General features: G+C 43.6%; 1 protein-coding gene across 1 annotated transcript in view; it reads left to right on the plus strand.

The window, feature by feature from the left end:
* LRRC40 (leucine rich repeat containing 40) overlaps positions 1-3715 on the plus strand; it is a gene marked incomplete in the record, with an annotated part of 881899 nt that extends 878184 nt beyond the window's left edge. Inside the window, 1 exon segment of the mRNA XM_044085837.1 lies at positions 3312-3715. Coding sequence (XP_043941772.1) covers positions 3312-3417 — 106 coding nt within the window.
* Between the last annotated feature and the right edge of the window lie 9765 nt (positions 3716-13480).

Consider the following 13480-nt stretch of genomic DNA (forward strand, 5'->3'; position numbering starts at 1 on the left):
CAGCTCTTAAGAAAATTAGTCAGCTAAGCCATTTCTTGTCTTTGGTGAAATGGAAAAAAAATAGGCTCATAAGCAATCTTTTTCACTATTTAGCAGTAATAAAAATGTCTCCGCTTTTTGCTTCACTCCTAATTAGACCAGGGTATTGAGTTTTCCATTCAGTATTTTGATATTTTTTCCACTGTGTTTTATTAAACCGAAATTAATTTTGATATGGACAAAACCAACTAAACTGTGAAATCTGTCTTCTGCCTTTATCTTTGCTTTCCATTCACCTTGCTTGTTAGTTTCAGGTTGCAAACCTGATCTGAGTGGCTGAGAGAGCACAAGTGCATTAATGGAGAAGGGAGGAGTGTAAGTGCTGAAGTGAGCAGACGTTTCCAGGTTGTAAATGCCACAAGGGTGGATTACCCAACTGTCAAAGTGGATGCAGTGCATTACGTTAAATGCATAACTTCCATTTTTACCATATGATTTATGGGATTTTGTAACTGTTTGTCTCACAAATTTTAGGCTGTGTAATCCGTGTCATTATAGTTGCATTTTCTTCTCATATTTTGTATAAATTTAGTGTGTCTGTCACAAGCGCACTTCCCTTTTAAGGAATTTCTATTCTGATTTTCACAAGTGGGCACAAACATTACTTGTATAGGAAGTTTGCAGCACTCACGCAGTACATACGTTGGGATGAAATGAGTGAAGGTGTACATATAGATAGAACAGCTAAGGAAGACAGGCCTGACAAAGGTACAGTAGAGGGTCGATTATCCAAAACGCCAGGTATGTGAACACAGTCTTCCAAAGCTTTTGGGTAGGAAAAATCATAAAATCTGAATATGTAATCATTATACATATTCGCTCGTGCATGTTTTTTGAGCTTATAGCCCATTCACTTGTGAAAAATCTTCTTCATCCATAGGAATCACTGAATACTTGAAATGTGTATTCCCTGCATGCAGAAAAAACAAGATTTTATTTTTTTTAATCCGGTTCAATTATGTTTGTTTATCCAAACAGTTTAATTATCTGAACTACCCTAGGTCCCAATTAGTTTGGATAATCGATTGTGTACTGTAGTTACAGTGGTAAGTAAACCTAAATGCTGTGATTACTGATATTCCTCTTCCTCAAAAAAATCTACTGCCAGTGAGTAGTCACACAACTGTACTGTCAGGAGTTTAAATTTCTGCTAGATTTACAGCAGATGTTACAGTTCTAGGTTCCAAGACAATAGCAATGCATGTTGACTTTTCTACCAGAACATGTAGCAGGAAACCCTCCTTACTAGGAGAACCTTCAGGATTAGCCTCAGAGTGAGGTAATATATATAGTACTCCAGGAATTTACCTAAACAGTGTGTTTCTTACAGATTACCTGAAAAGCAGCAGGTAACATCATGCTTTTTAGTCAGTGTGACATCCCTCCTCTGGGCCAATAATCAAGCCTCATTCCTCACCACTGACACTAGTGAAGGACATTCACTTGGAACAAAAATAGATGCATGCAGCTCTCTGCCCCAAGTGCAGTTTCCCTCAAGAGCACACAGAGAACACACTCCCGTCCTGGGGCTAGGTTTCCCTCTCTCCAGGCCCCAAGTAGGACTCCCCACTGACACAAATATAGAGTTAAGTCTGTAGCCTGGTGTTCCAAGCTAAGTCCTCCACCACCCTCTCTGTGAAATCAGTGCTCTGTGTCCCTGTTCCAAGTCAGTGGCATACACGCTGTCTTTGAGCTTTGGTTTTTACACACACACCCACCTGGGAAAGGCTGGCACAGATTTACCAGTTATGCCCAGGCTATAAGGTCGATACACTGCCACCAGAACACCCACAAAGCCAGCTACTCTAAGGCTGTTGCCAGGGTAAGCAATTGTACTGAGTGAAATTAATACTAATACCAATAGTAATGTTGACCAAACAGCAAGGCTTTCAGGAGTGGCCACAGTGTCACCAAATAAATGAGTACTTTCAAAGGTTAAAATATTATCTAAAAGACCAGCCACAATGAAAAGTTTAAGTATATGTAATAATAATATAATAAAAAAATGAAAATACTAAATATCCATTTACAGTAAACACCAGATTTTCAGTTACAGGGAATATTAAAAATAATATTAAAGATAACAGACATTAAAAATAACAGATACAGAAAAATAATACTTAACTAAGCTCACTATATTTTCCTGACTTGATTAAAGAATTACTGTTCTCTAGCTCACTTAATAGAACAAGACAATATGGCGTAGGTTCGTCAGGTTTCACAAACAGATTGCTCAGAGCAAAGTGACATCTCTCACTAATATCTAAATATCATTTAAGTGCTGGCAATAGAAATACATTACATCTGGTCATCTGACTGTGGTTGCCACACTACTCCCTTTACTAGAAACTTAACCATACTGTAGCACATATATGTCATAATACACACACACACATACACAGAGCTTTGCTAAGATGTGGTACAGCATCTGGAAGCTGTAAAACAATTTTAACACTTCCACTCTTCTTACAGAGCTACTAAGTCAGGCTTCTCACAGACAGTTATGTCTCTGGCTGTAGTCACAGCTGTGAGATACAAACTTTATGGCCTAAACCAAGTAATTTAATTTCAGGCTATTTTTCAAAATTAGTTGGACTGAGATGAACCTCTTTGTTTCCAGTATCCTCTGTTACAATGTATTCATTTCAACAGTTACAATATAGACTGGCATACAGGTTTCAGCCCAGCAGGACCCACTGTGGTACATTTTTTTTTAACACAAGCAACTTTACAAATACATTTTCAATACAAGCATCTGTACAAATTGGTTTGATATGCAAATTACATAGGCATATGTTACACATCCACTGCCCTACTCTCTCTGGCATAGCTTGCACTACCTCATGTTGTCACAGTCAGTATTGTATTTCTTAACTTTATTTGCTCTAGATTAATTCCCTTATTCAGGAGCTGGTAGAAGCAAGTGAATGCGCTTTGTGTTTGGGTGCTAGAATTTTGCTGCAGATCTTGTACTGGTAAACTTGGTCCTATGTATCTTACTAGCTTCAAGAGCTGCTTTCTCCATGTTACACTATTGCTGTACATTCCTTCTTGTAAGATAGAGTGCACTTAAATATGTCATGGGTATAGACATATACATGACTTCTGGAACAGGAATAGCCATTATGTGGCTTAGTTATCTATATTGTAGCAGCTCTTCTTGGATTGAATTTACAACAAAGTCATCTAGAGTGATGGATTCTGTATATTGTATTACAAGCTTGGAAAATGTTAGCCATTGGTTTACAAATTTCTGTTAATTTCCCCCACAGAGTCCTTACACTAGATGGAAATCCATTTCGCAATCCAAGAGCAGCCGTCATTGCAAAGGGAACATCAGCTGTGCTAGAATACCTGAGGAGTCGAATTCCTACTTAATCAGCAAATTTTTATGTAATCTTTTTTTTGTCAGAGTTCCTTTCTGTTTAATTTAGTTGGTTGTCTCTCTAAATGTCTAAAAATCTGAGAAGGAACCTGACACAAGATGAAAATTTCTATAATCTTAGCAAATCTCTCCCAGGAGATAGAAGGCTTCCCAAAGATTTTGCCACTTAAAGATGAAAGCAAACTTTTGCACTTTGGTTTACTAATTATAACATGAATTTGCATTGAACTCTTTATGTGCCTGATTTTTGAGGTGATTGTTTCAACTAATTAAATTCAGCATTTCCTTTTATCCCGGTGTTCAGTGAGCCAGTTTTATAAAAATATGGTAGAAAAGGCATATGGCACTAACATATCCAGTAGTTAGTGCAACACTAATTTCCTCTGATGCACACATTTTATGATCTTTGTGTAATTTAGTTTGCACAAGTGTTTGTTTACAGCTGCCAAGTTAATACTTTAACACATGCAGTGCATTATTTTTCATAATTATAATGTAATATTTAAAAAGATAAAGTGGGCATAAACATGTTTTTGAAATAAAATAATTTCAGTACTGAATTATATAGCAAGTATTTGTAATGGGCAGATACGTTTAAAACATAAATCTGTTAATAAATTTGCTGCTGTATAAAATGTTTTGTTTTCTTGATGTTTGCACTTAAGTTTGGACATGTTCAGAAAATATGTAATGGATGTGTGTGCTGTAATGAAACATGTTTAGTATTGCAGAAACTGGAAATTCTTTAACCTCTTTCAACTTGACCACTTCTAAACAGGTTTTGACTTTCATTTTGAATGTTTGGAGTATTTGTCTTCTCTGTGTGCAAAAAGCTGTATTTCCAAAATGGCTTCATAAACTCTCTAAATTTTCAAGATATTATCAAAAGCCATTTTTATTGGTTGGTGCACCTAACTTTAGAGGCAAAGGAACAGCTGCATATTGAGTTTCAAGTGAAAATAAATTTTAACATAATTTTATACCACAACATTTAACTGGACTTTTATATAGAAGTACTATTTTGGCCTCATGTTACAGTATCTGATTTTGGTAACATTTACATTTGATTTTCTGAACAGAGATGATTGTTTCACTTTTGTTATAAACTAAATATTTTGTAAATATTGATATTTAACAACTTCTACTGTTCATTCAAAAGTAGTTTGACCTGGTTTATCGTCACATGCCTGAGCTTGTATTTGCTTGTTGCCATTTCCTTTGTAGCTGTTTGCTTGCTGAATTTTGTAACAATATGTGAAAGCTTAAAGGCATGTAGTGAAAGTTATTAGAGGTTGTCCGGTAACAGAGACAGTGGGCATTGTTTGCATGATTTAACAAAAATCAGTGTTCCTTTAAGTTAGACCAACCTCAGAAGGAGAATATATAAGGTCTGGAGTGTGGAGGAGGAAGCCATCCATATGGGGATATAGCCAAAGCCCTCTGAAAAAGGATTTTTTTATGTTTACATATTTCTATGAATTCCTTTTATGTACTTGAGGTAACAAGATCTGTGCTGAAATGTGCTAGCCTTTGGGTTCAGAGCTCATACATTTCAAGGCATCATAGTAGACCCATTTGACCCTATCGCAGATGCCATTTCTTTTTTTTTCTTTTTTTTAATGAAACTGTTTATTATACAAATGACCTGTGGCACCAAATGCAAGGAAGCATCATCTCCAGCATGTAGATGTTAATCTGTACTTGTCAGAAATGTTGTGCTACAGTATTTAAAGTAAAACAAAAAAGTATTTTTTTCAAGAAGCGAATATTTTAATTCTTTATTTGATTGAGGTAGTCAAATATTTTCTTCAAGAAATATGTCATATATGTGCTTGTGAGCCATATAATACAAAACATAGGTTGTCTCCCTGACATGTCTGTGCAAGTTTGAATTTTGGTGCCTTTTATGTAGGAGACAGTGTTTCAGTCACTCTTTGGCAGTTATTAGTGAATATATCAGGGAATTGTAATTTGGATCCAGGAAAATACCAGTGGTTGTCATTCTTCCTATGAAGATTTAAAGACAGTTCAGTGTTTAAGTTGGCCATGCCACTTGATTCTTGTTGCTGAAGAAGGTTTTGGTGGCGACACCTTAACACTGCCAAAAAGACACATTTATGAGAAATGTATATGCTTTTTTATTGTTTATAATGCAGTGCCAGTTCAGTACGTATGTTTTTGGACATGTACTTCATGCACCCCAAACGGATGATGTTAAGTTGTCAATCTCGCCTTCATTCTTGCTTGATGGGTTCGGAGCTGATCCTCAGCTCCGACTCGGCACTTGCTAAGCTCGAGAGTCACTTTTACCAGCTCGAGGCAGCCCCATATCCCATGATGCAAGGCGGTAAGTACCCAGATCTCGTTTGCCGCTTCGCTGATGAGGTCCTCCTTTTACCAGCTCCTGGTAAGTGTTTATTATTACTAAACTGTTAGCCCCCAATCAGAAAAAATTCTCTTTTCTATAGAATTCTATCATTCCTAGATAATTGTGAGGCTTTTTCTGACTAACTTTATTTTTCCTTCTTTACCTTTTTAGTCAGGCCTTTATTCCCTCCCACCCCCCACCCCCCTGTCAGGGTGTGTGTGTGTGAGAGTTTTACTTCACATACTTTAACTTTAGTTTGTCTGATTCGGGACTGTGTGTGTAGTGTTTGTTTGGATAGCACTATGTCTAAAGAACAGAGGGTCTCAGGCTTCAAGAAGTGTGACTCGTGCTGTCAGAAGATGTCTCTGACAGACGGTCACACTTCTTGTTTATACTGCCTGGGACCTCTCCACCTGCAGGACTCCTGTGCAATTTGTCACTCTTTTAGCCAGAGAGTCCTGCAGGAAAGGAGAAATAAACTTATTTTAAGGGGTCTCCTTAAACCGGAGGGCTCCCCGGCCAAATCGGCTCCGGGCAAGCCTTCTAGGACTACCAAGGTCCAGGCTTCAGTTACTAAGCCTCCGGCCTTGGCTCCGACTCCCTTGGAGTCGAGATCGGCTCCGGCTGGAGCCGATCCTTACTAAATCCTCGGCACCGATGGCTATCGGTGCCGATACTGTTACTGTCACTTTGGTGTCGGCTCCGACTGGCTCCGACCACCATGTGGCTCAGGCTTCGGTGTCGGCGCCGACCGGCACCATGGTTTCCTTGCCTGTATCGGCTCCGGCTGGAGCCGATACATCTGGACCTACACTCGTAGCCGAAAAGTTATCTGTTCCGTCTGGATCCGTGGGGTCTTCGGCTCCGATGGTTCCTTCGAGGAAGAGGTCCGGGTCTCCCTCTTTGGAACTGATACTGTCGGCTCCGGCCTCACCTCTTCTTTCGGAGCGGAGCCATCGGAGCCGATCATCTAGGTCTTCCAGGTTGTCAGACCATGATTTAGAGAGGGTGGTAAGCAGATTGTTAAAATCACAGGCACTAGCCCAAATGCTTCATAGTCAGTCTCAACAGACGACTATTAGTCCACACCCTCTTCAAGTTCCTCCTTCGACTCTACCCCAGAGTTTGGAGCTGGAGTCTACGGGAATAGTTACTGCTATGGCTGAGGGCCAGATAACACCCCCCCCCCCCTTCTGCGCCTTCAGCATCTACTCTTATCTCCTCCTCGAGACCTTCCTTGGAGGGATTCAGTGGCTGGGCTTCCCTGGTCTGCTCCGAGGGGGTGAGTGGCATCGGACCCTTGTCCGACCCTCTTCCCTTGGAGCCGGCCTTGGTGAGCTCGGCTCCGACATCTGCCTCGAGCCTTCCCTTCGGTGGGCCCGGAGTCCCAGTTTCTTCGAACGGGTTCTCTCGGATCTCCTGGGAGGGAGCCTTGAGGTGATGGGAGTGCTGGCCCTGGGCTCAGTCAGCAGTCTATTCCTTTAGCTCCTCCCTCTACGGTGCCTGTTGATATCTCTTCCCGCTCTCTTGCTCCCGGACCGAGAGATCCACCGCCTCAGGTCTCCCCACTGGGAGGAACCCCCTCTTCCGAGGATTCTCCTGATCCGTCAGGAGATCCTCCGCGCAAGAGGACTTGTAAGAGGAAGCACCTGGACTCCCCTGAGTCTACTACTTCGGATACTGACTTAGATGAGTCGGAGGGGTCCCCAAGATCCCCCTCTGAGGATGTCTCCTCCTCAGACATCCTAGAACTCCTGAAACAGAGGGGAAACTGGCTCGCCATAAATCCCTCCGATGATGAGTCGGTATACCTAGAGGCGTTTGGTTCTCGACCCTCCACCTCCTGGGTGTCTCCGCCTTTGACCCCTCATGCAGGTAATCGCTCGAAAGGCTTGGGCTTCTCCTGATTCCGTAGAGCCAGTTCCCAGGAGGCCTTCTAAATTTATTAAAGCCCCTTCCGAACAGCAATTCCTTACAAAAGGTGTTCCTGTTGATGCCATGGTGGTGGCGGCCGCCACTAAAAAGGAACTTGCAGATCCTTCCGTACCAGTCCATCCTCCTAACAAGGATTCTAGGACCATGGACAGGTATGGTAAGCGGATGTTCTCCTCAGCGACCTTTACCATGCGTTCACTGAATTATTTGTGTCACTTCACCAGACTCCAAAGGGACATCCTTAAGGAACTAGGTGAAGTAGTACAGGATCCTGCAGCTCCGGGAGCACAAGACAAGATTGCTTCTCAGCTAGGAATCCTTAACTCCATAACCAACTCCTCCATGCGGCTGATTTCGTATGCAGCAGATGGAGCGAGTAGAGCCGCAGGTACAGGAGTGGCTCTGAGACGTCAATCCTGGATGCGGCTCTGTAATTTTGCAGATCCTTCAAGCGCCCTTCACAAACTCTCCCTTTGATGGGTCAACTTTGTTTGGTCCTCAAGTGAAGGATACATTGACCAGGTGTGAGCAGGACGGCAATACTCTTTCTGCCGTAGGGGTCCGTTTTTCCACCCCTTCTAGACCTTACCCCAAAGGACAGAAGGGTGGAAAGATGTGGTTCCGCAAATCCCAAGGAGTCACGCCGGATACACGTGGTCAGTTTACCCCCAGAGGCAGAGGGGGTAATAATAACAGACGCCGCCCTAGAGGCAGAGGGGGTCCACAAAACCAGGGAAGCAGAGAGTCTCTCTCTCTGACAAACCCTTCCAGCATCCCTGAGGTGTTGCCCGACTGTCCATCCTTGGAGGCAGTCGGGGGAAGATTATCGCTGTACCAACAAGCTTGGCGTTCCCTCTCACAAGACAGATGGGTACAGTCGATCATATCCGAGGGTTACAAAATTCCTTTCGAGGAAAGTCCCTTCACTCACAAAAATTCCCTTCCAGATGTGCCACCCGGTCTAAGGGAAATCGCAAAGTTAGAAGTATCAAAGCTTCTACACAAAAGGGCCATTCAGCCAGTTACAACAGACCATTCAGAGTCCGGAATCTACTCAAGGTTCTTTTTGGTCCCCAAAAAGACGGGAGATTGGAGACCAATATTGGACCTCAGCAGACTCAACAAGTCTGTGAAAGACGAGATTTCGAATGGTCACACTTCAATCAATTTTGCCCTTCCTGGGCAAAGACAACTGGATGTGCTCAATAGACCTTCAGGGTGCGTACTATCACATAAAAATTCACAGATGCTCCAGAAGGTTTCTCCGCTTTCGGCTGGGGTCCAGTCATTTTCAATTCAGAGCCCTGCCCTTTGGTCTCACTACAGCCCCCAGAGTGTTCACCAAATGTATGGCAGTGGTCACGGCTCACCTGAGACGTCAAGGATTCCAGGTGTTTCCGTATCTCGACGACTGGCTCCTTTCAGCCACCACCAGGCATCAACTTCTCCAAGCCAGGGATTACACCCTAAATCTCGGCACTCAGTTAGGAATTTCGATCAACTACGAAAAATCCTCCTTGTTGCCCTGCCAGTCTATTACTTTCATAGGTGCAAATTTAGACGCTGTTTGGATGTCAGCAACCCTCACAAACCAAAGAATCTCAGATATCCAAAGTCACGTGTGGATCATCCTTGCCATCAAAAAGGTGCAAGCCAGACTGGTCCTAAAAGTGTTGGGCCTCATGACAGCGGCCATTACTCTTCTTCCCGTGGCCCGCTTCTACATGCGTCTTCTTCAATGGATGTTGTTCACCCAGTGGTCTTACCAACAACTTCCCATGCGTCACCAAATCCTGGTGACACAAGCTTGCAAAAACCACCTATCCTGGTGGATTTCTTCTCCCCAGATTCATCAGGGCAGACCCTTTGTATCCACGGCCCGGTAGCCACAGTCACTACGGACGCCTCCCTGATCGGGTGGGGGGGTCATTATCAGGGCAGGATGGTTCATGGGACGTGGCAACCGTTCGAATACCACCTGCACATAAATGTCCTAGAGATGAGAGCAGTGCTTTTAACGTTGCAAGCCCTCAACGACTTTCTTCCCTTGGGAACAATTGCAGTTCACACGGACAACATGTCTGTAGTATGGTATATCAACAAACAGGGCGGAACCAAGTCCTACCCCTTGTGTCGAGAAGCTCTCAGACTTTGGCAATGGGCGATCTCCTCTCATCGGTTTCTGGTAGCAACGCATATCCCTGGGAAAACCAACATTTTAGTGGACAGATTGAGCAGAGCTATTCTCATGCCTCATGAGCGGTCTCTCAAACAATCTATAGTGGAGGAGATTTTTCTAGAATGGGGCCGCCCATGTTGCGATCTTTTTGCTACTCCCCAAAACAGCAAATGCCCAGACTTCTCTCTCTTCCCACTGCCAGGCCATCCCCCCAGAGACGCTCTTACCCAGGATTGGCCCCAGGGACTTCTTTATGCCTTTCCTCCCTTTCCATTGATTCCACAAGTACTCCAGAAAGCCACCGTTTTGAGAGCCAAAATGATTCTCATTGCCCCCTATTGGCCTCGACAAATTTGGTTTCCGTTCCTCCATCGTCACCTACTGGTGCAGCCGTGGCATCTGGACCCAGTGCCAGACCTTCTGATCCACCAATCGGGTCACCTACATCGGTCCATTCCTTCTCTCAACCTCACAGCTTGGTTGCTCCACTTCCTTCCTTAGCCAGGCTTCCTATGATCTCTAATCCGGTTAGGGATATCATAGTGGCTTCCCTTAAATCCTCTACTAGAAGGATTTATACCAGCAAGTGGAAACGCTTCTCTTTTTGGGCAAAATCAAAGAATATAGATCCCTTTACTGCCCCTGTTCATGCAGTTTTGGATTTTTTAGCGGAAATCTTTCACTCTGGCTCTTCATCTTCCACGGTCAAAGTTCAGTTGGCTGCTATCTCGAACTTTCATGTCGGGTTTGCAGATCACAACATTATGTCCCACAGGCTTTGTAGAGCTTTTCTAAAAGGGATTTTTCTCCTTAAACCTCCTGTCAGGAGTCGTCCTCCTCAATGGGACCTAAATCTAGTGCTGACATCCTTAATTCTTCCTCCCTTCGAGCCAGCTGTTTCATGTTCACTGAAGTTTCTTTCATGGAAAACACTCTTCCTTGTCTCTATTACCTCGGCCAGGAGAGTGTCAGAACTTCATGCTCTCTCTGTTCGTCCCCCTTATTTGGTCTTCCACAAGGACAGGGTATCCTTGAGAACTAATCCATCCTTTTTGCCTAAGGTGGCTTCGAAAACTAATTTGAACTAATCTATTGATCTCCCTGTATTTTTCCCTAATTACTCCAACAGATCGGAACAAAAATTACATTATCTTGATGTTCACCGCCAACTCAGATATTATTTGGACAGAACAAAACAATTCAGGAAATCCGATCAGCTCTTTCTTTCTTATGTTGTAAATAAGCAAGGCCTTCCTGTTTCCAAAGTGACCTTATCTAGATGGCTTTCTTCCAGCATCTCAGAAATCTATCAGCTCAGGGGCAAACAGCTGTGCTCAAAACCAAAAGCGCATTCCACCAGAAGTTTAGCCACTTCCACAGCCTTTCAGGCTAGACTCCCTTTAGACACTATTTGTGCAGCAGCCGCTTGGGCCACTCCTCATACCTTTGTTTCTTATTACAAATTGGATTTGGCCTCCAGGGATAGAGCCAGTTTTGGTTCTACGGTTCTCAAGAGTCTGTTCCATTGAGCCACCCAGGATAGAGGTGCTAGGGACGCGGTCCCATCAAGCAAGAATGAAGGCGAGATTGACAACTTAACATTGAGAAGTTTATGTACCTACCATAACGTTCCATGTTAGTTGTCTTCTCTCGCCTTCTTTCTTGCGACCCTCCCTCCTACCCCCTTGCCTGGACAGACCTTGATCTCCCTTGTTTGGAAGATTGCTTCTTTAGGCACCAGTTAGTTACCTGGTTCCCATTACAGCCCTTCGTTTAGGCTAATTGCTTTCTTTCCTCAGTGGAAAGTTGTTTGTGCTAGGTGTTTTTCCCTATAGGTACAAACGAGATCTGGGTACTTACCGCCTTGCATCATGGGATATGGGGCTGCCTCGAGCTGGTAAAAGTGACTCTCGAGCTTAGCAAGTGCCGAGTCGGAGCCGAGGATTGGCTCCGAACCCATCAAGCAAGAAAGAAGGTGAGAGAAGACAACTAACATGGAACGTTATGGTAGGTACATAACTTCTCATTCTTCATGTTTCACTGTGGCAGTCATTACATTTGGGTTATCCTGCTGGCAGGTTGCCCTCAGTCGGCCTGAATTCCAAAGTCTTGGGTCCTGCATCAGTTGCTGTCACCTCTTCCCTGACGTCTGGTCTTCAGGGGTATAAAAGATGCAGCTGACGCCATTTTCTTCAGTCTTTCTTGCCGCGCGGTGCCTGAAGCAGAAGCAGTTCGCAAGTGCCAGTCGGCCGACTCCTGAGATTTTCGTGTTAGAGTTTCAGATCCGAAGTCTTCATTTAAAGGTAAGTACCCCTTTGGGGAAACTTTTTTCTTGCTCCAGACTGATGTCAGAAAAAGTTAATTGTATTTCTCGTGGGAAGCAAATACCTCATAAGGACTTTAATTCTTACTGTATTCCTTGCCTAGGCCCTGACCACAACGTTTCTAGTTGTCGGTTTTGTGCTAGATTTAACCAACGCACTATTAAGCATCGGTACCATTTTGCATTAAGCTATTTTGGACGGAGATTTAATTATACAATATCGTCGGATAGCCATCTGACTACCGTAGTTCACAAAAAATGCAAATAAAAAGACAGGCAACCAAGGTCCAAAATAGACTATGCTTTTCCTAAGCAAGTCACCGGTTCGCCGGTTCTCAGTGAGGTGCTTACGCAGCCCCTGAGGCCCGCTACTTTAGAGTTGCAAGCCGCTAACGACTCCCACATGGAGTTGGCCAGGCCACTGGAAACTCAAGGTATTGGAGCCTCAGAGATTGTTCTTCAGATGGGTCCAGAGCTGTAAGCAGGCATCGGCTTCTGAGGGTGTATTCAGATCTAAACAATTATATATTAAACCGACTTCAAAGGCAAAGACTAAAATACATTTACAGGCAAAGAAACAAGTTCACCAGCCACATGGACAGGCCTCCATGCCCAAAAAATAGATGCTCAAAATGGCCGAAGACTTAATTACCTTGATCAGGGTTTCCCATCCCCCTCCTGATGAGGCCTAGGCAAGAGACAGACTATGAATCTTCAGATCAGGTTTTCATTTCTTCTGATTCCTCTTCTGATCAGGAATATTCTCCCCCCCCCCCCAATGAGGATTCTGATGATGAAGAAGCAATTCCTTCAGCTTCTCCTCCTGAGGACTACTCTTTTGGGGAAACCTTGCATACCATGAGTGAGCACTTCCACTGGGAGAGCCAAGATTTTTCAGAATCTAAGAGGAGGCTCAGAGACTTCCTTTTACTACCTCAACACAGGCCTCTAGCTATTCCACCTGTGTTAGACGTAGATGTGTTCTCATAGTCTGACCCCTGACTCCTTACCTCCAGCTCCTGTTAAGCCAGACAGATACTACAGGGTCCCTGACTCTCTCAAATTTCTTTTCAGAAACCCTACTGCAGACCCAGAAACTACTTCTCAGGGTCCCAAGGGGGTCAAGGCTTCCACTGCAAAAAACCCTACCCCCTCTGACAGGGATTCTAGAGCACTGGATAGATGGGGAAAAAAGATTTACACATCTGCTAGTTTAGCTTAGCCTTAAATTGCCAGTTTCATATGCTCAGA

The sequence above is a fragment of the Protopterus annectens genome, chromosome 10.part0, assembly GCF_019279795.1.
Source record: "Protopterus annectens isolate FY-2018-M chromosome 10.part0, PAN1.0, whole genome shotgun sequence".
NCBI classification, from domain to species: Eukaryota; Metazoa; Chordata; order Ceratodontiformes; family Protopteridae; genus Protopterus; species Protopterus annectens.